At 40.4% G+C, this 27,517-nt stretch overlaps 1 protein-coding gene across 1 annotated transcript; it reads right to left on the bottom strand.

Annotated features, from left to right (window-relative positions):
• Nucleotides 1-27,517, bottom strand: LOC141376829 (uncharacterized). The gene is made up of 7 exons (XM_073918590.1): nucleotides 27,240-27,517; nucleotides 23,257-23,361; nucleotides 21,167-21,237; nucleotides 9,355-9,469; nucleotides 6,592-9,177; nucleotides 5,149-5,412; nucleotides 1-83 (listed from the first exon to the last, which is right to left on the bottom strand). The coding sequence occupies exons 5-7, from the start codon at nucleotides 9,113-9,115 to the stop codon at nucleotides 1-3; spliced, it is 2,871 nt and encodes a 956-aa protein (XP_073774691.1). The 5' UTR covers nucleotides 9,116-9,177; nucleotides 9,355-9,469; nucleotides 21,167-21,237; nucleotides 23,257-23,361; nucleotides 27,240-27,517.

Genomic DNA, 27,517 nt, shown 5'->3' with positions numbered 1-27,517 from the left:
TCACCCGCTCTCTTCTGCTTTCTTGGCAGACGCTACTGCAGTGGTTGAGAGTAAAGCTCCTGCAGAGGGGAAACTGTCTTTCTCTGTACAGCACATATTCATTACGGTATAACAAAAGCTACAGGTCCCCACTAATATTGCTCGGCACAAATTCAAAGAGCCCATTAATGGGTACCAGTGCATTTCAGGACAGATTCAGAATGCTGTTCTAGACCTTGTAATTAGTGCATAACTTCTCTAATGAACAATCTAAAGCATAAACAGGATTTTGACAGATGAAAGCCATTGACATTAATGTTCAAAAAATAGTAATCAGTAGTATTTGTTAAAATGTATTTATATAGCATACTTCTACAGTAGCATACTGCCACAGCCATATCACACAGCAGCCCATAGGGAAACTAGGTTGCTGTTGGAAGTGGTGTTAGTGAGGCAAGCAGGGGGCACTTAACCTGCGTTCTGTGAGTCCCAATGCCCCAGTAAAGTGAAGGGGACACTATACTGTCAGTAAGTGCTGTCTTTCGGATGAGACGTTAAAACGAGGTCTCGACTCTCTGCGGTCATTAAAAATGCCATGGCATTTCTTGTAAAGATGGTGTTCTGGCCAAATTCTCTCCATCAGCCCTTACTCATCACTCATTACTCACAGAATCAACCCCAGAACAAATTGGCTCCATCAAGGTTTTCCACTTCACCTATAGCGAGCACACTGGCACTGTTGTCGTGTGGCTGCCGTCACATCATTCATGTGGATGCTGCACAATATTGGTGGTGTTGGGAGACCCCACCCTCATGATTGTGAAGCGTATAGCCATACATGGTAAATGCACTATATAAATACACATGACTTATTTATCACTTGCAATGTGTACTTTATTTAAATGTTATGTGGAATTAAAATAAATAATTGATTAAAACTTATTTTATAGTATTCCAGGTGGGCTTTAGCTCAGGAACCAGGAAACTTGACAAAGGTGTGCATGGTAGACCAATCCCAACTGTTTCACAGATCTTCTTTAGGAGGACATCTGCAAACAGAGCAAAAAAGGAGAAACTGACAAGGCCCGAAGATCTCCAAACCTCTTAAAAGAGAAGGAAACAACATACTAGCAGGCTCTTCTCTAAAGATGCCCTATTAGTAGAAGGCTGATAATGCCTCCATGTACACCTTCATAGTAAAGGGGATCAACCTAGCAGTGAACTCCAGCACTGAACTTAGTGGCCAGTGGACCATATTTATTTCCTCATGGTGGGAGCCCTAGACTGAAGTATGGTTGGGATCTAGTTCATTAGATAGCCACTATCGCCCCTCAGAGCCCACACTATAGCTTCTGCAGATCTGGCCAATGGCACTAAATTGCACCCCCTACCAGAGACAAAAGGTCCCTCCTGACTGGAAGATAGGAGGACTGTCTTGGAGAGACTCCATGTCTAAGAACCATACTTGAGTCTGCCATTTCAGGGAAACTGCTATCAGATGTACCCCTTCCTGGTAGACCCTCTCTAGAACTCACAGGAGCATAACGATCAGAGGAAATCTGTGCAGACATTACTGTGGCCACATCTATGCCATGACATCAAGACCATAGTTTGGACAATGGGCCATACCTCGAGATCAGGCACGTGCACACATAGGGCTCAACCTGTGCAGTGCACATGCCCTTTTTAGTTTTGGATAAAAAGTGCCCTTCCGAAATTATCAAAAGTGCCCCCGCGATGCGACACACCCTCCGTCCCGGCCTTCAGTAGGCGCACGACAACACCGCTCTTGAGTACGCGCGCTCAGTCCATCCCCCCCCACCTCCCCCGCTTTACAGTTTGCGCGCGACAACCCAGCTGATCAGAACGCGCGCGATAACACCGCTCTTCAGTACACGCGCGACAACATCAAAATTCAAACCTTTAAGCACCATCAACATTTCCAGTCATTTGATATGCTATGAGACATGATGGTTTATCTATAGGTTCTGGGTGGAGGATCCACTAAGGTCTGTCCCACATGGTGTTTTTCACTGGTTTGTTTTCCCTTGACAAGGAACATCCAGCACTCAACCTAGGAATCAGGGCTTCTTGCACATGTCTAGGGCTCACAGTCACTTACAAAACACCCTGATCATGCAAAAAGAGTTTCCCTTCTGAAAAATACCTTGGTCCTAAGGCAACACTGCATGTGTCTTGTATAAATGGGATCATTATAGATGCTGCTGCCATCAGACCCAGAAGACTCTGGAACTGCTTTAGACCTGGCCTAGTGGCTACCAGGATCGACTTAATGGGTTCATGGGAAAAGTCGAGCCGTCATTATTGGCGAGTGGCTCTCTTGAGTTTGGAAAAGGACCCTTTTCTTTGCATTTAGTCTTAACCCCAGCACCTTTATGGGGGTTAGGAGAGCATCTCGATGCAGAACTACCATGCTCTCAGACGGAGCTAATTTTAGCCAGTAATCTATGTACTCTCATGCCCTGTAGTCTGGGTGACACAAAAGAAGTGTCCATTACTTTTGTGAACACGCAGGATGAATATATGGGGTTTTGCATCTTTGTGTTCTATCAACAAAGAAGTCCATGGGCTGTTTAAAAAGATATAGCCTTTACAGTGATTAGTTTCAGCTTGTAAGTCTTCAGACTCTAGTTAAACTGTCTTAGATCTAAAATGGGATGCAAGACTGCAGCCTGCAAACCTTTCATCTACCAACCCAAAGCAGAGATGACAGGGACAAAACTTTCAGTGTGGAGGGTGACTGCCTCCATTTTGTTATTCCTACACTCTAAAAAACGTTGGGTTATTTATTTAACCCAAAGGTTGAGTTAAAAATATTTGGTGCTTTGTTAGGTTATTTTAAACCTTTATTGGGTTATTTATTTAATAACTCAAGCAGTTGGGTTAAAAATGTTTGAATTTTAACAGTCAACTGATTGAACTGATGCAGGACAGCTGTATTAATTTGCGTACGTGATGATGGTTTTGCGCTCTAAAGTTTATGTAAGCTCTAACACAGTAAGTTAATGTTATTTTTTTAATCAAATTGCCTCTCCATGTCGTGTTTTTTTATATCCGTTTCACCTGGACTTTTAATTATTGATGATACAGCGCTCGCGCTTCATAGCTGATCTATATATCTATTTATGATGATATATATGATCTATATATTTTTACCTTTAGGACCCGGCGGAGACATCAAACCGAGTCGCGTGCAGTCTTGGTTAAGGTAACGTTAGGCTTTTGTCTTAAAAAACACTGTCCTTTCGCTAGGAAACTATACTGAACATCTAAATGCTGATATAGACACATAAATATGCTACATTTTATTCAGGAATCGGAGCCTTATATTATTGGATATGATTCGCCGTTAGAGGGTGCTGAATGGATCGCAACGTCTCTTTCTGTACACTGTAACTTAGTCAAGAAGAAGTCAACCTTGAACCTAGACAAGAAAAGCTTGCTATATCATCTTTTCTCAGAAGAGGATTCATTATCCATTTCGAGGTACTTGATTATTAACTATTGAAAGTTAAATGTTGTTATTACTGTTTGTGTGTACTATATTAAAGGCCCTGAAAATAGATTTTTTCCTACATCTTATACTAACCTACAGGGATGAAACCACACCCTGATAATGTTTGATGCTAACAGAAATGTTTAATCAGGTATACATGTCATACAGCAGTTAAATATAAGCCTTAAAAGTAATATATATATATATATATATATATATATATATATATATATATATATATATATATATATATATATATATATATATATATATAAGAATTGTAACATCTGTTAGCTTTGTATAATAATAGTAGTAATATGTGCAACTAAATAATATTACAAAGCCCTTAAACATACATTGTCCTTGCCCAGTTTTCAATTCAGGTGAGATTTTAGTAATGCTGTGACCACTGAACTAATAAATGTTGTCAGTCAGCTCATGTTCATTTGTGGTTTATTATTTTTTGTTTGTTTGTTCATTGTAAGTTGCTCTGGACAGAGCAAGCTTTAGACCTCCTTGATAATCTTGCTGAGATAGGTGAGAAAAAAACAGCTTTGTATTTTGTAATATTTACATGATGTAAAAATGCACAGATACACACTTAAGCAATAAGCAGCTAAAACTGCACATTTTCATATTTTATTTCTCTCTCTATCTGTTAAGGGTACCCCTGGAGATGACCACTTGCAGCCTTCCAGTTATCTATTCTCCGGTGCTAAACTGGGTAAGTACTTGATTTTTGTTCTTGTTTGGTCCGGAATACATATGCAAATTAACTATTTAAAACTTCGGTTTTAAGGTGGGAGCAAACATCATTTGGTATATGGGGGATGATTTTCTTTGTCCATCAAGTTATCATTTGTGGTGACACGAAATAAGAAAATTAATCAACAACTTGAGGGTGAGTAAATGATGAATACACCCAAAAATCGATGAAACACCCATACACTCATTTAGCAGCAGAGGCGAATCTATCATGTCCTGGAGCTGGGTCAGTTGGCATTGCTGTGTAGAGTTTGCATGTCCCTCACAGTCTAAACATGCAGTATAGGTAAAATTAATAAACTAAATAGGCCGTAGTGTATGAGTGTGACTGAGTGTATGGGTGCTTCACCTATATATATATATATATATATATATATATATATATATATATATATATATATATATATATATATATTGTAGCGAGGCAGAGGGAAAACAGCGGCACAACAGGATGAGTTTACAGACAAGTCCCCGGAGGGTGCTTTATTTACAAAGTGAATGTGATGTAAAAGGTGCTCTTCTTTAGGGTGAGGTGCTCTGGTGCTCCGGGAAGTAGGTGAAGGACAGTGAGTAGTCGGGTGGAGGATCGTCACGAGCTGGAGTCCGCTATGGAGAGACAGAGAGACAAGCATTAGCACAGGGAGTCATAGAAAGAATGAAGCTCATCTTCTCCTGGCGTAGGTTGGGCTTATATGTCTCTCGTCTTGATGAGCTCCAGCTGTGATCGATCCTGGCTTGATGATGGTCCAGCTGGGTGAAATTAGCGACCAGGGCAACGTGGCAAGTAATCGCTCGCTACATTCCCCCCCTTAGCGTCGTCCTGGTCCTGGGTGTCCTGCGGAGGAAAGGTAGAGTATTGAGAGGGGGGGTAGAATGTTTTGACAGACCTGCCCATCCTGACCATAGCCTTGAGAGCCCGTCTGCGTTTCCGTGGGAGGCCCCGGCTCGATGTTGAACAGTGAAGTTATAATCCTGGAGCGACAGGAACCATCTGGTGACTCGAGCGTTGTTATTTTTCGCTGTTGACATCCATTGTAGTGGAGCGTGTTCGGTCACCAGGGTGAATCTTCTGCCAAGTAAATAATACCTGAGCTCCAGGATTGCCCACTTGATCGCCAGGGCCTCTTTCTCTACCGTGGCGTACCGGGTCTCTGCAGGGGTAAGCTTCCGACTCACGTACATGATGGGGTGTTCTTCATCGCCGTGGACCTGGGAGAGGACCGCGCCCAGGCCCGAGTCGGAAGCGTCTGTCTGAAGAATGAAGGGGCAGCCAAAGTCAGGTGCGTGCAGTACCGGTGAGGATGTTAGTGCAGTCTTCAGGGCTTGAAACGCGCCATCTGCTTCTCTGCTCCATTGTATCCTCTCTGGCTGCCCCTTTCTGGTCAGGTCTGTCAAAGGGCTGGCTATGGATGAGAAATTGGGAATGAAACATCTATAGTAGCCCGCTAACCCCAGAAATGCACGTACCTGGGTCTTTGTGGTGGGTTGTGGAGTTTCTTGTAGTGCTCTGATCTTGTTCTGTTGTGGCTGTATGAGACCTCTACCGATGTGGAAACCGAGGTATTTGGCTTCTGCTAGACCCAGGTGGCATTTCTTGGGATTAGCTGTGAGCCCAGCCCTACGAAGATCAAGGAGCACCCTCCGCAACCGGGATAGATGTTCTTCCCATGACTCGGAGTGGACGATTAGGTCGTCGAGGTATGCTGCTGCATACGGCTGGTGGGGTCTCAGCAGGATGTCCATCATACGCTGGAATGTTGCTGGAGCCCCGTGGAGCCCGAAGGGAAGAACCCGGTATTGCCAGTGCCCACCGGGAGTGGAGAAGGCGGTTTTCTCCTTGGCGCTTTCACTTAGTGGTAGTTGCCAGTAGCCTTTGGTGAGGTCGATCGTGGATATGAATCGGGCTCCACCCAGCCGATCCAGCAGCTCGTCCACCCGAGGCATGGGGTACCCGTCGAATTTGGAAATTTCGTTCAGCTTCCTGAAGTCATTGCAGAAGCGGAGGGTGCTGTCGGGTTTGGGGACCATCACTATGGGGCTGGACCACGGGCTACGAGATGGTTCGATGATTCCCAATTTCCTCATCTTTTGGATCTCCTCGTTGATAGCCAGCCGGCGAGCTTCTGGTACTCGATAAGGCCTCTGCCGGACGATGGTGCCAGGTGGGGTGATGATGTCGTGCTGGATGATGGTGGTTCGGCCCGGTTTCTCTGAGAACACATCCTCGAACTGACCGACCAAGGCTTGCAGCTCCGCCTTCTGATTCGGTGAGAGTTGCTCACCTATATGGACAACGGGAGAAGTTTCTTCTGAGAAGGCAACTAGATTACCTGGAGCTGCAACCCATTTCTTCATTAAGTTGATATGGTAAAGTTGTTCTTCTCTTCTTCGTCCCGGCTGACGGACTCGATAGTTTAACGGCCCTACCCTTTCTACCACTGTATATGGCCCCTTCCAGGATGCCAAAAACTTCGAGGTGGTGGTAGGTATTAGGATCATTACCTTGTCCCCTGGGTGAAACTCTCTGGGTTGGGCGGGCCGGTTATATAATCGCTGTTGGGCGCGCTGGGCTTCGGTCAGATGTTGCTTGACGATGGGCATGACTTTCTCTATACGTCCTCTCATGTCCCGTACGTGCTCAATCACTGACCGTTGTGAGGCTGGCTCTTGCTCCCAAGCTTGACGAGCCACGTCCAATAGCCCTCGTGGTTGGCGGCCGAACAGCAATTCAAAAGGTGTAAAACCTGTAGATCCTTGGGGAACTTCTCTGATCCCGAAAAGCACGTACGGGATCATGAGGTCCCAGTCGCGCCCATCCTCTGCCACCACCCTGCGAAGCATCTGCTTCAGCGTCTTATTGAAGCGCTCCACCAAGCCATCAGTCTGCGGATGATAAACAGAGGTTTTTATTTGCTTTACCTTAAGGAGGCGGCAGAGGTCTGCCATCAACCGGGACATGAATGGGGTGCCCTGGTCGGTCAGTATCTCTGCTGGTATTCCTACCCGGCTGCATAATAAAAACAGCTCCTTAGCGATTGCCGATGACGTGGCTTTTCTCAGAGGGATCGCTTCTGGATATCTGGTGGCGTAATCGAGGATGACAAGGATGTGTTCATGTCCCCGGGCCGACTTCGGCAAAGGCCCTATCAAGTCCATGCCAATGCGGTTGAAGGGCACCTCAATGATGGGTAATGGTATCAGAGGGCTGGGGGGTGGTCGTTGGGGAGACGTTCTTTGGCAGATGTCGCATGCCTGACAATACCTCTTGACTTCTCCATCCAACCCGGGCCAGTGGAAACGATCTCTGATCCTCTTGATCGTGTTGGCTGCTCCAAGATGTCCTGCCATCGGGTGAGTATGTGCCAGTTCTAGAACAGTCTCCCTTTTGGTCCTCGGGACGACGAATAGCGTCTTCGTTTCCCCCCGCCTCTCTGCAACACAGTACAGCAGACCATTTTGCACAATAAAATGTGGGAGGGGGTGAGGGCTGGGAAACCGTTCGTTACCGTCTATGATCCGGACTTGTGGCCAGCAGTGCTTCAACGTTTCGTCTTCACGCTGTGCTCTTCCGAAATCGCCACCTGCGGTAATCTGTTGGAAAAGATCATAGTACAGGTTAGCCGATGATGACTCACCCCCTCTGTCGCTCTCGGTGGCCATCAGCGCTGGTTGGCGGTCCCGTGGAGCCCGTCCCTTGCTGTTCTTCTTTGCCCGAGCCGATCGAGCCTGATGGTGGGTGAGAAGATCATCGAACCCCGGCCAGTCTCTGCCCAGAAGGAGGGGTACTGGAAGATCTGGGACCACTCCTACTTCGATGCGCCAGCTTCCCGACTTTGTCGCTATGGTGACTCTTTGGGCGGGTACGTGGCGGGTATCACCGTGTATGCATGTAATCGGGATTTGACCTTTCCCTTCTTGATGGTATTTTAATGTGTTTGGGTGGACCAGTGTTATTGCACTTCCTGTATCCAGTGTGGCCGTCTGCGTTTTCCCGTCTAAACATACTTTTTGGGTGGGAGCTTCGGGAGGGACGTTGCGGTGTACCACGCACCCTGCCGTCCAGGCCGGGGCCGAGAGTGTTGTTGGCTCTGTGGGCATCGGCTCGTCGACTGGGCTGGGGACCGCCGGTCTGCTGCCTGGTCGTGCTGTGCCCTCCACCGGTCGCCATGGCGCATTTACCCTCCGGGGTGGCAGAGCCGCTCTCTCCCCAGTCTCCCGGGCCACGTGAGCTTCCGCCAGCTCCACCGCCTCCACCAAAGCGGCCAGCGAGTCGGGGTTCCTCATGCTGGTAAGTGTGCGGAGCCGTCTGGGTAGCGCCCTCATCATCTTTTCAATGACTACTTTCTCAGCGACCTGGACTGCGGTTGGATCTCCTCCCAGTAACCATAATCTTCCCAATCTGGATAAGTTGGCTGCTTGGGTCCGAACCGGCTGTTTGTCATCATATGACCACTGAGAAAATTGTTGTGCTGCGCTTATATTGGAGAGTCCCATTCTGGCGAGTATCTCCTTTTTCAATGCTTTATAGTCGTCATTTTTCGGTGTCTCTAATGCAAAATAAGCTCTTTGAGCTTCTCCAGTCAGGAATGGCGCTAACATCCTCGCCCAACTTTCCTTCGGCCATCTCTCTCTTTCTGCAATTACCTCAAAGGTGTGCAGGTAAGCATCAATATCGTCCAGGTCGCTGAGTTTTGTGATAAATCTATGGGCGCTCACCTCAGAAAACTGGCTGGAACCGGCCGCTTGGCGGAACTGTTGTTCCATAAGATCTTGTCTGGCGGTGAGTTGTTCAGTTATCACTTGTTGTCTTCTTGAGATTTCCGCTAGATGGCGTACTACCTCTTCGATCGACATGACTCAGGAGGGGATGACAGCCGAGTAAGAGAGCGTGAGTGAGAGAGAGAGCGGATGCCTGTCTGTAAACAGAAGAAAAACAGAGAAAATTCAGTGGTTACTTCTTCTTACTGGTAAGTGCTGAATTTTTTTCCCTCTGAAAAAGCGCGCATTCTCCACCAGTTGTAGCGAGGCAGAGGGAAAACAGCGGCACAACAGGATGAGTTTACAGACAAGTCCCCGGAGGGTGCTTTATTTACAAAGTGAATGTGATGTAAAAGGTGCTCTTCTTTAGGGTGAGGTGCTCTGGTGCTCCGGGAAGTAGGTGAAGGACAGTGAGTAGTCGGGTGGAGGATCGTCACGAGCTGGAGTCCGCTATGGAGAGACAGAGAGACAAGCATTAGCACAGGGAGTCATAGAAAGAATGAAGCTCATCTTCTCCTGGCGTAGGTTGGGCTTATATGTCTCTCGTCTTGATGAGCTCCAGCTGTGATCGATCCTGGCTTGATGATGGTCCAGCTGGGTGAAATTAGCGACCAGGGCGACGTGGCAAGTAATCGCTCGCTACAATATATATATATTGTATACAATATATATATATCTTTTTTTTTTTTCATTTTTGTGTGAAATATCCCTTTAATAAATCCAGTGTACTGTTTCTATGGCATGGATTTAAGTGCTGTTTTTGTTTACTTATTTTTAGATTGCTCAAGACAGGTTTTTTATACACGCACACTAAAGATAAACTTTTTGAGGTTTGGACAGATGCATCACTGTGGATTCTCTTGTATTGCAAAAAAGAGAAGAGAGCCTTGGATCTACCAGTTCTAGCAAACATTTCATCTGGTGAGAAAATCCTGCATAACAGCTCTGTTTTAATATAAACTTGTAGCATTTCACCTTTGATATAAGGGGCTTGTTTTGAGTTTAATTATCGTGTTTTTTTCTGCTTGATATAAAGAGAGCCTTGGAGATCCCACTTTGGAGTGCTTATATATATATATACATATATATATATATATATATATATATATATAAAATTAATTTTTTGTTAACTATTTACTATAGTTCCAAGTAAGACTGCTTGATATGGGAAAATTTTTTAATTAATTATATATATATATATATATATATATATATATATATATATATATATATATATATATATATATATATATATATATATATATATGAATATTTCCCAAATAATGTTTAACAGAAGAAATTTTCACAGTAGGTCCTATAATATTTTATACTTGTTTTATTTAGGATCTCTGAAGCGAAAAGGATGGTGTTTGCTCGCTCCAGGCGTGCTTATATGCTGGGATAATTAGCAGTGAAGCACACCTGAGCAAGCTTACGCTGCCAATTCATTGGCCTGTTCAATACTTTTTCAAACAAGCGAACCGAATCCTCCCATACGTGGATTTTCTAGATCAAATCCATTTATTTGGAGTTCCCCAACCGAAGGGGAACAGAAAAGTTATGGCAAAAATTAAAACTCAAAATCACCCCAGAGAGGAGGAAAACATCCCCAACAGTCCAAAAGGGTTAATGGTGACACACTTAATGTACTGTTAACCAGCATTTCAACTGCAGCTTGAATTGTGCTAGGTAAGGACTATACTCATTCATTTATTTTCTTTTTGGCTTAGTCCCTTTACTCATCAGGGGTCGCCACAGCGAAATAAACCACCAACTAATGTAGCATATGTTTTACTCAGCGGATGTCCTTCCAGCTGCAACCCATCACTGGGTAACATCCATACACACTCATTCACACACATACACTAGGGAATCCCACACAAGCTAGAAGAGAACATGCAAACTCCACACAGAAATGTCAACTGACCCAGCCAAGGCTTAAACTAGCGACCTTGTATTTGTCAGCAGCGCTTGTATTTGTAAACATTTGATTACATTACAACCTCTGTGCATGGATAAGTATTGTGAACAACTTTGATGAAAACACATAAACCATTTTGAGGGATATAAGAAATAACAATAACCCTAACGTATTTCCTGTTTTACATTTTTGTTTTAATAGCTTCCGAGAATCCCAAAATGTCCACATATAATGTTAAGTTGTGGCGGTAATTGCTGGTAGTTTTCTTGAAAAGTTTGTATTTGTGAAAGGGGCTATGGTGTCATCCTTTCTCCAGCATGCAAATGTAACTCCAATATTGATTCAGAATTTTTTTACAGCTGTCACATTTGTTTGTGCACATGAACGCACATACAGTTGATCTGTCTGCTATTCTTCTTAAGGCAACTTAAGAAGAACCAACTTTCATCAGCCGTCTTGGTGAACTTCTACCGCTGCACAATAGAGAGCATCCTGACCAACTGTGTCACAGTCTGATATGGAAGCTGCTCTATTGCTGAGCATAAGGCACTGCATCGGGTAACGAAAACTGCCCAACGCATCACAGGGACCATGCTGCCAGCCATAAAGGGCATCCAGAAGAAACACTGTCTGCGCCGAGTATGCAGTATTCTTAAAGGGTCACGAAACACCAAAACACATTTTTTGAGCTGTTGACAGTCGTATATGTGTCCCACACTGCTAAAAACACTATTAGGACACCTATATTTCACTAAAAAGTGTAAATTGGTTGTTTTTGCGTTATTTCAAGCAAATTCGTACTTCATGTTTGAAACGAATTTTTGAAGCTGCGTCACGGTCATGACATAATAGCGTTGTATTCCAGCGTGCAGACTGGGCGTCTGTGCCAGAGTGAGTCTTATTACGTCTTACAGTGTGATGCATTAATGCATGAGTAAGGCTTGGTTCAAACCAATCAGCGCGCTCTATTGTGCAACTTCATTAATATTCATTACTGTGTTTACACGTCATAGACGCCACGTTGTGTTGGCAAAACAAGCGTGAAGTGTTGCTTTTATAGTTTGCTGTTGTTAAGTTTCGTTTTCATTTTCTCTCTGTGAGAGCGCAGAGTCACGTGTGGATTACAGTGTACGCGACGCTCGACAACAATAACTTACGTGTCTAAGGAGGATTATTGTTTACCTGAGAGCTGTTCTCATCTGCAAACGCTGAGATCAGATTCGCTTGTAGTATTCTCTTCGTAAAGACGCGGCTCTAAGTAGTTGCTGGGGATTGTCCTGTCTCTACAGATTTGGTAAGTGAGCGACCAGTGCTCTTTGTTTATTCAGTTTGTTCGTATCGAACTAAGTTAACTATTGCACCGAGTGCAAACATGTTAGGACCACAACCAAACTTTAACCTTGTGTAGGGTTTTTACCGCATTTTGTGACCGGAATAACACACTCGACTTTCTGACGCTACCTGCCGTGTGTATCTAAGTTTCCGGAAAATGCTGAGGTTTTTTTCTCTCATTCGCCGTGCGGTATCAAACATTGTATGAAAAATGCTTAGAGCAGATCCTCAAATCAAATATCTCGTTTGTCGCGAGGGGCATGAATGAATTCCCTGAATGAAACAGCCAAACTGCAGTTAAAGTCAACCATTTAATAATTTGGCAAATAATTCGACTATAGATGTCCAAATGGGTTAAACACCATCACTTTCTCCTGTGTGTGAGTATTTTGACTGAAACTCGCGCGTGCCCAAATAGACACTCCCACACCCTCCCACTTTAGTTCCTCCGACAATCCCCCCTAAACAGAGCTGGACACGCCCACTTTTCTGACTTTTTCCAAAGTAGAGGTGTGAAAACACCCTGCTGAAACGAGGGGGTTTCATGGCCTTTTAAGGACACCTCTCACCCTGCTCACAAACTGTTTTCACTCCTGCCTTCCGGCAGACGCTTCAGGCTCCCCCGGACAAAAACCAGAAGACTGAGAAATAGCTATTTCCCCAGAGCTGTCTCCCTCTTGAACTCTGCCCCTCACTGACTCTTTTGCCCCCCAATACACCCCCATTCTCCTCTAACTTATACTCCTCACAATCACTGAACTGTTTAACATTTGCACATTTGAGATTTGCACATATTCATTGCAGTACACAGCACTGATTTACTTGTTTGGACTGTACATAATCTCTGCACAAGGACATTTGTAATTATGTACACACCCACAGTACATATACATTTGTAATCTTGTTTATCTATCTGCACACTTCTGATTATTAATAGCAATCTGTACTCTTTGTAAATCTCTGTTTATAGCTAATACAACCTGTATTTAATGTTGATAGTACTTCCATCTCTAAATATGACCATAGTTTATCTATAACTGCACTTTAAAACTTAAACCTGTATCCTGCACTTGCAGCTTTTGCACTGCTGGTTAGACCTGAACTACATTTCGTTGACAATCGATGACAATACAGCTTAATCTAATCTAATCTAATGAACAGAGGTGCACAGCTGTACAAATCCACATTCGTTGACAGTTTGTGCAACTTATCTGAATTATGTGAATTATCGACTTGACAAATTTTAATTGGATGAACATTTTTCTAGTCTTATGCTATTGCCAGAATATGAAAATACATATGAATACATTTAGATCATTTACTTTAATAATTACTATGAAGAGACTTTCAACCAGCACCACAATCACCTACTGCACCTTCAACTAAAGACAGTTAGTTTCACAAATTACAAAAAAATCCGCATGAGCAAATGTTGACAGCATGTTCACTCTTGGGTATTTTTCCTTTTAATAAAATCCTTTTTCAAGTCTGTTCAACTCCCCAATGTAAAGTATGAGTGATGGTGATTATGGTGAGAGAACTAAAGATATTCGCATTGGCATATCTGTCAATTTACAGCAAATACAGACTAAAAGAGAATTTTGAAATCGCTACAGTACTTCAGAAAGAAAATATATGAAGGTAAATCAGTTGCGTAACTCGAGAGCTTGCAAATGTAAATGTGAGCACTTGTGATAATAATATTTGTATGTGTAGGTTGAAATGTACACTTACAGCTCTGATGTGAACAGCTGAATCCCGCGATTTGCACACACACACAACAATCCACACACTTGTGTTTTAAATTGGAAGTTGCAGATTAATAGTTGTGTATTTGTAAAATGTCATTTACAAATACAAAGTGACAGACACATGTGTGCACGGCAAATTTGATTGCATCTTATCTCTACAACCACAGGTCGGCACTCACAACCTCTCAGTTTCGTCAGTACAACTACAAATCTCCCGCGCTCTGACTTTTGCTACACATCTCCCGCGATCTCTGTAGCAGAACTCATCTGTGCACTTGCAAATGCAGAGGCGTGAGCAGCGCGGGGCGGGGGAGGGGCGGGACAGATGTAAAGCTGTTTGATTGGCTGATGCCTGACCAATGAACAATGCCAGCAGCCAAGAGGACTGAGGTGCAAAATAATAATTTCCCACGATTATTTCATTATTTAGGGTTTATTTGAACTCTTTTCTGAAGAGATTCTTGTTAAAAATCATTAATTTTGCGGAAATGTACATACCAGTAAAAGAGCAGCAAAGCCAGTTTATTGGCTAGAGCCAGCCAATGAGATGGGGCGTTTCTGTTTGTCAGGACACAGGGCAGCTCACGTTGTTGGAGGCCTCGAGCAATCAGAGGGTAAGTTATGATTTTTAATAATTATCTATATGTTCAATACTGTTAGCTAAGCTAAGGACTGTGCTAGGTGCTTCTCTAGTTTGTTTTTTTATATAAGAAAAAGTTATGAGTTATGTAGGAGCTGCTTTCAATCATGTTATATCGTTCTAAAGATACGATTCAACCCACATGAAATAAGTTGTAATAGTATTTATAGTAAATAATATTACGTTTTTGAACCATACTAACTATAATAAACTGTATTATACTGTATATACTGCACTATCTACAACTTTGTTAATGAATGCAACAGCACACTGTAGTATTAACTAGCATGAACTTTAATAAATTGAAGTATATATATATATATATATATATATATATATATATATATATATATATATATATATATATATATATATATATATATATATATATATATATAGCTAAAATTTGATAAGATTGAAATATAGCTATCTGTTTAAAACTAAACATTCTAATGTCATTTGTTATGCAAATATCAAGTTGAAACAAATCTGTTAAGAACACATATTTATATGTAAAACCTAATACATTTTAAAGCAGTTTCATTTCTTTCTGATTTATACATCTACATCCATTACATCTGATTTAGGTCCACAACTTGCATCCTTCAACATGATATGTGTGTTCAAAGGAAGAGCAAATAGGTGAGGGAGACAGTGTCCATCGCTCGGCTGAGGGTCCACTTTGAGCATCTCATCTGCAGGGTTAAGCAACATAAGCTGAACAGTCATCATCTCTTTCTATTACAGCGAGCATCAACCAGCTTTACACAATGGCTTGCTTTCTGACCATTAGTAAAGGTTTGAGCAAAGGATTAAAGAGGAGATAACATTTGATGGGTAATGATGAAGTTGGATTTACCACCTCCATCTCATTATGAACAAGGAAAAACCCTGAAATATTTCAATACAAGTAACTAGACATTTGCACTGCACTTATTTGCACTGTAAATTTTATTTGACAAATTAATGTTAAACATTTCCCTTACAGAACAGGTGTCAAACTCAGTTCCTGGAGGGCTGCAGCTTTGCAAAGTTCAGTTCTAACCCTAATTAAACACACCTGATCAAACTAACTGAGTCCTTCAGGTTTGTTTGAAACTTTCACTTAAGTGTGTTGAAGCAGGGTTGAAACTAAAAACGTGCAGGGTTACGGCCCTCCAGGAACTAAGTTTGACAGCCCTACTTTACAGTAAAGTGTAAAAATACTACATTAAACAATTATCAAAATAAAAGTTGTGTGTTGGTGAGTGTGTGTTTTGTTCAAATCTGTAATCATCTTGGCAGGTAAAAAGAGAAAACAAATGGTCGGCTTCCTCTTGAATGATCTGAATCATTTTGATGTGTTTGTAGATGAGCTGGATCATCATGTCATCTTTAGCATAAAAAACATCCTTTTCAAGCTATGCAGCTTCTCTAAGTTCCTCATCGACTTGAAACATGCTGATCTCTCCTGTCACTCCATCCTTACAGGAAACTGAGAAATAACCTATAGTTAGTAACTTTCATAATTAAAAAAGTGATATAAAGCACACACTGTACACAAACATGTAAATAGATAGATGGATAGATAGCCATGATGCAGGTTATTATAACAAAAACCGGTATAATCAGTGAGAAACTGAAACGCCTAGTGTTATTTTTAATTGCTATTAATGTGTGTGTAAATATACTTTAATTTATTAAAGTTCATGCTAGTTAATACTACAGTGTACTGTTGCATTCATTAACAAAGTTGTAGATACTACAGTATATACAGTATAATACAGTTTACTATAGTTAGTATGGTTCAAAAACGTAATATTATTTGCTATAAATACTATTACAACTTATTTCATGTGGGTTGAATCGTATCTTTAGAACGATATAACATGATAGAAAGCAACTCCTACATAACTCATAACTTTTTCTTATATAAAAAAACAAACTAGAGAAGCACCTAGCACAGTCCTTAGCTTAGCTAACAGTATTGAACATATAGATAATTATTAAAAATCATAACTTACCCTCTGATTGCTCGAGGCCTCCAACAACGTGAGCTGCCCTGTGTCCTGACAAACAGAAACGCCCCATCTCATTGGCTGGCTCTAGCCAATAAACTGGCTTTGCTGCTCTTTTACTGGTATGTACATTTCCGCAAAATTAATGATTTTTAACAAGAATCTCTTCAGAAAAGAGTTCAAATAAACCCTAAATAATGAAATAATTGTGGGAAATTATTATTTTGCACCTCAGTCCTCTTGGCTGCTGGCATTGTTCATTGGTCAGGCATCAGCCAATCAAACAGCTTTACACCTGCCCCGCCCCTCCCCCGCCCCGCGCTGCTCACGCCTCTGCATTTGCAAGTGCACAGATGAGTTCTGCTACAGAGATCGCGGGAGATGTGTAGCAAAAGTCAGAGCGCGGGAGATTTGTAGTTGTACTGACGAAACTGAGAGGTTGTGAGTGCCGACCTGTGGTTGTAGAGATAAGATGCAATCAAATTTGCCGTGCACACGTGTGTCTGTCACTTTGTATTTGTAAATGACATTTTACAAATACACAACTATTAATCTGCAACTTCCAATTTAAAACACAAGTGTGTGGATTGTTGTGTGTGTGTGCAAATCGCGGGATTCAGCTGTTCACATCAGAGCTGTAAGTGTACATTTCAACCTACACATACAAATATTATTATCACAAGTGCTCACATTTACATTTGCAAGCTCTCGACTTTCGCAACTGAATTACCTTCATAAAAATACATCCTCAGATATATCCATCCTCTTGAGCTGTATGACAGATCAGGTTAACTGTTAGATCATATTTAGAGCCAGCCCAGCAGGGGACAAGATTCCTCTTTTAAACCCAGAGGAAGTTCTGTGGATTGAGGTTGGTTGCTTGAATAGGTTTTGATCTAAATACTCAGAGAAGCAGACGCACGCAGAGCCGAGTGCAGAGAGCCATCAAGTGCACAAACACAACTCTTATTAAAAATGCAACATACGAAATCATTTTCACACACAATGACAAACAGAAAGACTCAACCATTAGTGACGTCCACCTGAATTGCTTTGGATCTCAGACTGAAGATTCAAATTCTTCCAAAGAACAACAAAGAAATGCAATGGAATAGGATAGTACACTACATTGTTTATACAACAATTGCTGGAAACCACATACTCAAGGCTAGAGAAAGTTTACAGTTTTTATCCATACATTCAGATTTAAAATATAGTATTAATTTTAGATTCACCTCCCTGAAGACGCATATAAAGTATCCAAAATTATGTAAAAAAAAAAGGGGGGAGCCATTCAAAATGCTCGCAGCTGCTTTTCTTTGATATGCAGATTGTTATCTTTTGATTCTTGGTTCAAACAAAAATGAAATGGAGGCCATTATCAAATAAATAATTTAATAATTCTACATAATGTGTGTTTTACCATTTATATGAAGAACAAACAGAAATTTCAGCTGCTATTTAATGAAAATTTGACATTTACAATAGCTCTCAGTATCATTCTTTTAGTCATCCAAAGTAGGATATGATATGTTTTTTTGTTAAACCATGCATCCCATTTTGAAAATGGATGTTTTTATTCATTTCTCAATGAATATAAGCAATATATGTTGGTGCATTTAAACAAAAACAGATTTATTAAAGAGATAAATTCATTAAAATAATATTTTAGTCACAGAGCATATTTAGAAATAGAAAGAGCCAGTTTTGTCCTTTTCTTCTTACCATAGAACATAGTGGTTCTCACTAATACACTGTTCCCTGTATTTATAATTAAAAGTTCATTCATTTGTTTTCTTTTTGGCTTAGTCTCTTTATTAATCTGGGGTCGCCACAAGATGAATAAACCGTTAACTTATTCAGCATATCTTCTACGCTGCGAATTCCCTTCCAGCCGCAATCCATCCCTGGGAAACATCTATACACACTCATACACTACGGACAATACGCTACCCAATTCACCTGTACCGCATGTCTTTGAACATGCAAACTCCACACAGAAACGCCAACTAACCCAGCCGAGGCTCGAACCAGCAACCTTCTTGCTGTGAGGCAACAGTATTACCTACTGCACCACTGCGTTGCCCCTATTTAAAAGTATTGCCATTCAAATTAGATTTTCTTCATAATTCAAATGCCATGACTAATCAACATTATACTACAAGCATCAATGTTGTTTTTGTTACAACTTAAAAGATCACAGCTGACCTTGACTAGCTAGCTAAACTATGGCAATATTGCACATACCACTATTGGACATTGTTGCCATTTAGCAACACATACGTTTGATCAATTTACAAAAAAACTAATTTGATAAATACTTTTTTGAGTTGTGAATATGATGTTTCAGAATTTTTTGTGGATCTGACATAATTTGATCCTTTGCTTTTATTGACGTTTTTACTTGCATTCAGCAATTACCCACAATAAACGCCAGTCTGTCAGAAACTGCTCCACAGTAAAACACAGCATGTCATGCGACTTAACCAAAGCACATCATTAGCTAAACAAAGGTCTTGACAAAAAATTTTGAATGTTGGTCTTAAAGGAACAGTGGCAGGGAAATTAACATAAATATCATGTTACCATATGGCAACACCATACGGTAGAGGGTTCAAAATATTAATATAAAATATAGATTGTGAGGAGTGTACTCATATATGTTGAGCACTGATTGTGCATTATCCTCCTTAATACTCTACAATACTGTTACTGTGCATCATTAACAAAAATTAAGATATTTGAATAACAACAAAAAATGTACTTAGATTTATGATTATAATTAAAAACTTAATCAGAAATGTTAATAATAAACAAGATTTTTTTTGTACAAATTACAAATAAAATTTTTTTGACATTATCATTACTGTATAAGAGTTCACTTTTAATCCCTTTTTTCCATCCCATTTATTGAAAAGGTCTTCATTCCTGACTGAAAATTCAACAGAAATGGGTTTCTGCAGTCTTACACATTTGTTGATGAAATTTTGGAGGGCCAGTTCATTGTTCTCCTCCTCCATACTGAGGCAAAGTGGCTTTTCTATTCATCAGTTGGGGAACAACAACAAAAAAATGCAGAAAAAAACAACAACAACATGCTTTTCAGCATCCATGTGCCAGGCGCAATTTTAACCCATCATCAGACAAAGGAAATATAACCTGGAGTGTCTCTGAAGATGCCATTTTAGTTTGTGCAGACATGGTTGTCTTAAATGTGCAGAAAAGCCAGAAACAGTTTATTAAAGTGGAGGTAATCTTTCTTTCCTTGATTATAGTATATCTCTAAAGAAAAAAATACAACATTTTGACTTTGATAATGTCAATAACAAGCTCAAAGTGCCAGAAATGCAACATAAACCAACATACATTAAATGTAATATACTCAAAGGATGACTTGAGTATGACCAAAACAAGTCAATGTATTTCTGCCAGTTTCTAGCCTGAAACCTAGCTTTTTTAGTAGTTTTTTTTAGGCAGATCTGTGTGAATGTTTACCATTTTTGATAAATTGAGCCTGTACATAAACAATAAATGAACAATGAAATGACAAGTGAATGAGCCCTAATCCCTATTCTCCACCTTACAGTAGCCCTTCCCATTACCTCTACCCCTCATTCTGCGTGTTCACATGAAGGGCTAGTGGTGTCCCATTTAGCTTGCTTGACGACGTAGGGCTAAGGGAAGGGCTACATAGAAAATAAAACTGAGATTTTTCTGGACCATACTCTAAACATGGGGGAAGTCAGGAGAAGCACAAATTGGTATTTTTTGTCATTATTAAGAATGTTTACAACAAACAAACATATGCTTTAATAAAGTGGTTCTCAAACTGTGGTATGTGTGCTTCCTTCTAGTGGTATGTGGAGGAATACTGAATGATGAAAGAATATATATATATGTTTATATATACGTGTGTGTGTGTGTGTGTGTGTGTGTGTGTGTGTGTGTACTTTTTAACGAATGATAATGACAGGAATGATTACATGGATGTGATCAACAGGGCCGGAGTGGGACTCCTCTTCAGCCCTGGAGTTTCAAGCATTAGACCGGCCCACCTTAGTTCACGACTTACTAAATTAAAATTAGGTCATTTCCAAGTCAGTTTCTAAATACACTATCACGTCTTTTTTTAAAAAAACAGCTGCTTTAGATCTTCAAATGTTCAACAACCTTACAGTTTTATATGTCTTAACAATAAAAATGAAGAAAAAAAATTACTCAGGTGAGGATCAATCACGGATCGACGACATGGTAACGCAATGTGCTGACCACTGGACCACAATGGCGCTGTTATGCTTGTGAGGCCTGAATTATAGTTACATTATCATTAACCTTCAGGCTGCATTTTGCTCATGGGGCTGCGAGACAATAAATGAGCGGAACTATGGGAAAATAATGAATATAAAGAGTGAGGCTATGGTCAAATAAATAAATAAATGAAAAAAAGAGCGACTGCTGAGAGTGCAAGAAGCTAAAAACACTGGCCCTCGCGACCAAAATACAGACCTGCCCACCAGGAACTCTCCCGGTCCTCCTGATTGGCCAATCCGGGCCTGGCGATCAGCACAGACTGTTCCCTGAAGTGTACAAACACATCAGTGTGCTTAGAATGTTTACTTTTAGTACATCGCGTTATCAATGGTAAAAATCAACCCGCTTTGGCATGTGGCCGTGCCGCTTGCTGAGCAGATACACGCTAGAGAAACACTTTTGCAGACCAGTGCTGTTGTTGTGTTTGTATTTCAGTTATTGCAAACTCAGGAATCTCCCCATGCTCCATCACTGATAAAATAGTTATCACAAATGTGTTCGTAGTTGTGTAAAATAATGCGTGTTTTCGATATATAAAGTTATTTGTTTTGTAAAGCAGCATGGCTTTCGATTAATTTGATACCTCAGATTTAGGCTAATTTATCTGGATGTGATTCAAATGTCGTGGGTCACAGAAGACTCAAGCAACGTTGCCACGCTTGAAGCTTGGAGCTATAATATAGCCTAATTGAAGTTAGCTTCTGTGTGCGCTTAACACAAACTGTGATCTCAAATCACAGAAGTTCCACACGTATCAATGGATAATTTACGTATGAATTTACAAGATATACAAATATGTTGTGTACATGCAACACATTTCAAAATTGATCAAAAATGATTTATATATGAATACGATGACATACAGCCTATTTTTATGAGGTCCAACCAACATTTCTAGGTTTTCATGAATAGGTTACTATTTATACTATTTCTACATTGATGAATATGGTCACGTGTTAAATGCACAGTACAGCAGACATCCCGAGTTGAGAAAAGTAATTTCCTGTAGCAATACTTCAGCATGCTTTATTCACAGATAAATATGCCATTCTCTGCAGTGTTGTTCTTCATAGCCACTGTCTATATGTTGGCTTAGTTGTTTCTGTGTTGACATTAGCCCCTTTCACACAGTGATACCGGTAAATATCCGGAAAATTTACGGAACGACTTTACCGGTATATACAAAAAAGCGCTGTTCACACAGGCGAGGACGTTACGGAATTTTTCCGGAAAAGACTGTTCACACATCCATTCCAAAATACCGGTAAATTCTGACATCATTCACCACAAATGAGCTTTAAACGGCTGCGCTTGTATTTGTAAACATTTGACTAAATTACAAACTCTTTTGATGATCAATATTGTAAACAACTTTCACTGGATCATATTCGCATGTCGAGATGTTCATAATATGTGCGTGTGCTGGCGCTCACAGGCTGTTTCATGGGCACACGCAAAGCTTGAAGGTAAACAAACAACGGCTTATCATAAGCATCTTATCGATGATTATTTGCACAGTTGGCTTTAAGGAGAACATATAAACGTTATCTGACTAACTTCTAGCAGCTAAATGCGTCTGGAAAAATATTCAAAGGCTTTTATTCTCACAAACCGCGCGGACGTAAATGCGTCTGACTGTTGTGATTGGCTAAAGCAGAAGTCTTACGTCAGCACGTTCTAGACTTGCACGCGCTTATTCCGGAAATATTCCTTCTGCGTTCACACAGAGCAGCATTCCGGCAAATTGCCGGTAATGTTACAACTTCTCTTTCCGGAAAATAGCCAGAACGAATTTACCGGTATTTTCAAAAAGGACCTGTTCACACATACAACCTTTCCGGAAAATTGCCGGTAATTTTCCGGAAAGGTCTGTATGTGTGAAAGGGGCTCAAGTCTGTCTGATTCTACATCTTCTCATCCGTTTTAACTCTGTAACTGCAATTGTAATATGTTTGTATGGCTTTGTGTGATTATACTTGTTCCTCACTTTCGCCTGTCTGTCATTGTGTCCATGCTTCTTGCTGGTCTCTGCGGCTTGTGAGTGCCCTTATTTTTTGGATCACTGCTTATGCTAGACTTTGCCTCATTCTTGTTTTAAATAAATATGCGCTTTTGGAAAAATTATAGGTGACCTAATGAATAAATATGAATAAGTATGACCTAATGTACAGTTAAGTTCAAATTTTACTATGTAGACATTTTTACCATTATTATCATGTGTTCACCTCTACTTTAGAGTTAATTACAACCCAAAGTACAGTATGTAACTGTTTTGTTTTCCCTACCTGTACGACACTCCTCCTGGTCTCTGCTAGGCCTACCATAGCATCCTTTCTCACAGCACTGGTTTTGGCAGAGCAGTCACTGGCTGCACAGATTCCAGCAACATCCTAGTTTAAAAAAAAACACAGTATAACATTTAAAGTTTGCAGAAAAATGTTTTCTAACTGACTGCTCTCAACATTGGAATACACATTAATAAAATTGCCCCTTTGCTAAGCCGCACCCGAAAACTGCCACACACTAATCGTGGCTTAGCAACAGTAGCTACGCACAGGAGGCATGTCAAGCTTTCGAGACAAGTCAAATCGTTGTGCATATGGATTGTGTAAATCTGATACCTAGTATCCTAAAAGTTTGGACGGGGTGGTGGAGTTTTTATTCCTTTTCCAAAACCTTAAACCCTAGGGGAGAAATGCCAGTGTGGATTAAGCTGTGTGAGGGGCGCTAAAAGAGCAGAGTTAAGTTGGTTATGTTTTTGTTATTCTTGACACATTTAGTGATAGACGGCAATAACTCACACATCTCCTATCCTAAAAAGGTCTAAACTTTGGTTGCTACAAAAATACAAAGCAGGTTATGTTTCCTAGTTGTTGTTTTCTTTATTTAATTTTTGCTAAATATTAAGAGCACTGCTCCGTTTAAGCCCTCGCATTTATAGTCATACTAATAGCAGTCATATTTCCATCTGTTTCAAGCAACGAATATTTGAATTTATGTATCAACAGAACAAAACCGAGATGTGATCTGAGCACTTGCGATCAATCTACTTCGCCCGCAGCTGTTTTTCAGTAATTTAAAACCCTCATGCCCATGTCAGAGCAACAATTCACTTTTGTTTTCGTCCATCTTTTAGAGATTTAGTCATTGGTGATGATGTTATACTGAGTTAGTGTCTGCTTTTATATTTGGTGTCTGATTAATATTTGCTGGTAGTGAAAATCTATTTATTCGCTTCTGCTATTTATACTTTCATGTGCATTTATTTTTTTTTTTTCCATTTAACTGCAAATTAGAATAGACACTGTATAAAAAGCACACAAACATACTGACAGTTATAGCTACTGTAAATTGTTATGGGTCAACGATGCTAATATTTGGCACAAATCCATCAATGTCCCCTTTCTGAGTTATGTAGAAGCACTGCCGGCTGTTTCCTCATCGGTTATTAACACTAAATTTCATTGCACAACAATAGTTTATCAGGTTTTTTGGCAAAAAAAAAAAAAGAGAAGTCATGGTTTAATTTGTTATTATTCGATTATTTTTAAATTTCACCTCTCCTGCTGTGCATGAACTAAGCTGTTGAATGGTCAGCATATGAGGCGGTTGCATATTAAGTCGTGAATATACCACTGTAATGCATACTGTCGTCCTTTTCTGTCTGATTTTCTCAGATATGCAACCTGTTCGCCAAAAATGATTAATTATATCCCTGGGAATGTCTGACACCAGCGCATACAAATTGTAATAGATGTGCCAGGCATGAAAGCTTGACAGGCGTAGCAACAGTAACTAAGGAGTAGGCATGGGACAATAACCGTTTTCAAGGTATACCGCGGTTTGGAAAAGTCAAGATTTTGAAACCGCCAAGATTTTCTGTAATACCGTTGATTAGGTATGTGTAAAAAAATAAAAATTACTTTTTTTGTTTTTGTTTTTTAGGACAGCAATTTTTCCAGCAATAAAGATGTCAAAGATGCCATTTTAAATTGTAAAGAAATCTGTGTTTTTTTAAACTAATGAAGACAGCATTCAATAATTTATTTGTTATTATTTAGCCTGACATTTCTACTGCTCCAAAATATTTTTTTTCTAAAATATATATTTTTTCTAAAATATATATATATTTTTATAAAGTTTTTTTACTCAGACATTTAAAAATATATATATTTCAGAGTAGTAATCACAATACTGTGCTACCTTGAAACTGTGATATTTTTATTATACTGTCAGAATCTTATACCAGCCCATGCCTACTAATGAGGGCAGGGCTTAGTGAAGGTCAGTTAAGTAATAAGAGTAGCACAAAACGTAATAGAATATAAAGCAAAAAAACAGAGCAAAAAAAAATGTGTGTGTGTGTGTGTGTGTGTGTACAAGCAGATTTGTACATTTTTGAAACCTTCATGATATAGTTATTTTTGCATTAAAGAATGCTGAAGTGTTGCTAGTGCTGCGTCTGCATTTGTGTGTAAAGGTGTGTGATACACATTCACAGGTTACTCCTATCATAAAGGTTCATTTATCATTAGTTAGAGCCACAGTGTAAAAAGGCTCCCATGAGCTTTTATCAGGCAGTGATCTCATGCTCATGTTGATTGTACATGGAAGTGTTTTAGTATCTTTATTTGTATAAGTTTTTCTGATTCCTTAATTTTTTTTATTCTAATTTGTTGTAGACCAAACACACACCAACCCACATGGATACCCCAAAGTGATTGTTAGCACTTGCATGCTCAGTACTTGTTGGAAACTTTGTGGAAAGAATAAAAAATAAAAAAAAATAAAAATTATGGATTGATTGCATCTTATTGTCTCTGACCGGACATCTGTGGTGAACTAGTCCCCCACTAGCAACCACCTAACTGGTTTCTATATCAGTTTTCTATACACAGTATTAAACTGTCAACATATGTATCAGAGTGTGTCTCTCTTATTTCTTTCTTCCTACCCCCATGATACTTGAGTCTGCTGCAGCAGCTCAGCTATCTGCACTGGGTGCAGAAACATTTTAGTTTTGAATAGATGAACACACAATTCAGTCAAAGGGAGAACACAAGCAAGTCAACGTCTCATTTTAATAGATATACAGTATTTATTAGCTGTCTGGTCAGGCTGGAAAATGACCAGCTAAAGCCAACTAAAACCAGCTTGACTAGCCAAGCTGGTTTTAGCTGGTCATCTCCCAGCCTGACCAGCTAAGACCAGGCAGGAAATGGCTGAAAACCAGCCTGGAAATGGCCAAAACTCCTCTAAAACCAGCCAACCTTCCTAGGCCGGTTTAAGCTTTTATTTATTTATTTTTTCCAGTAGGGATAGCCAGCTAATCAATCTGTCAGATAAAGGAGTGCATTACAGGTCTAAAGAAAATTATAAATAATAAGTTATCCTAAATAAAACAAATACATTTATGAAGATGGTATAAGCATTTAATTTCACTCACCTGGCAAATGGATGCAACTTGAATGGTTTGTGAGCACAAGTGCATGCTAATTGTAGAAAAATAATTCCAAAAGGCAGGTGACTGTGTAAAGCCACATGAAACAAAACAGAAATATGACGTATATGCCAAGTTCACCATCTAATCAGAAGGAATCAGCTGCTGAGGTAAAATGAATGCGACGAGTGAGACCGAGCTCCCAGATAGCAGGCAGTAATCGGCCCGAGCTCGGCTGCCCTCCGGCGCCTCCGGCTCCGACTCGGCATCGGCGAGTGTTATCCGGGCCGAGTGCGGCCCGCAGCTCGCTCGCGCACATGCGGTTGTGATGCGGCTGTAAAGCACTGGCCCGATTCCGGTCAACCATATCCTGGCCGCTTTTGGCAAGGATTCGGCTGATGGCAACCGATTAAGTTCTTATTTTATCTAGTAATCTGTTAGCTCCACGTTTAATGATAATTTGAGAAAATATTCATGGTACGATAGCAAAAAAAAAAAAACAAAAAGAATATTTAGTGTGGATGGTCTCAATGTTTAGACGCAAACAAAACAATATTATTTATAAATAGATTATACATGTCATCTAGAGAAAAACTATGTAAAATTCGCTTATTTTTGAGATAGCACGCTCCTGTGCTGACTGTTTTTTTTTAAAGCAGAAGTTGGTTTCATAATAAACACATGCGTAACTCCTGATCCAAACTCCAATCCAGACGGTGGCGGTAATGTATGAAGGTAATTCAGTTGCGAAAGTCGAGAGCTTGCAAATGTAAATGTGAGCACTTGTGATAATAATATTTGTATGTGTAGGTTGAAATGTACACTTACAGCTCTGATGTGAACAGCTGAATCCCGCGATTTGCACACACACACAACAATCCACACACTTGTGTTTTAAATTGGAAGTTGCAGATTAATAGTTGTGTATTTGTAAAATGTCATTTACAAATACAAAGTGACAGACACACGTGTGCACGGCAAATTTGATTGCATCTTATCTCTACAACCACAGGTCGGCACTCACAACCTCTCAGTTTCGTCAGTACAACTACAAATCTCCCGCGCTCTGACTTTTGCTACACATCTCCCGCGATCTCTGTAGCAGA

This window comes from Danio rerio, chromosome 12, assembly GCF_049306965.1.
Source record: "Danio rerio strain Tuebingen ecotype United States chromosome 12, GRCz12tu, whole genome shotgun sequence".
Classification (NCBI taxonomy): domain Eukaryota; kingdom Metazoa; phylum Chordata; class Actinopteri; order Cypriniformes; family Danionidae; genus Danio; species Danio rerio.
The sequence above is the reverse complement of the archived record's forward strand: the minus strand, read 5'-3'. Positions and strand labels throughout refer to the sequence as shown.

Coding starts and splice junctions, on each gene's coding strand:
- LOC141376829 (XM_073918590.1), bottom strand. CDS start 9,115: ATGTCGATCGAAGAGGTAGTACGCCATCTAGCGGAAATCTCAAGAAGA. Junction 5,413..6,591: donor GAAATGGGTTGCAGCTCCAG/GTAATCTAGTTG, acceptor TTACCCCTGCAG/AGACCCGGTACGCCACGGTA. Junction 84..5,148: donor GCTATGGTCAGGATGGGCAG/GTCTGTCAAAAC, acceptor TGTGCTGTACAG/AGAAAGACAGTTTCCCCTCT.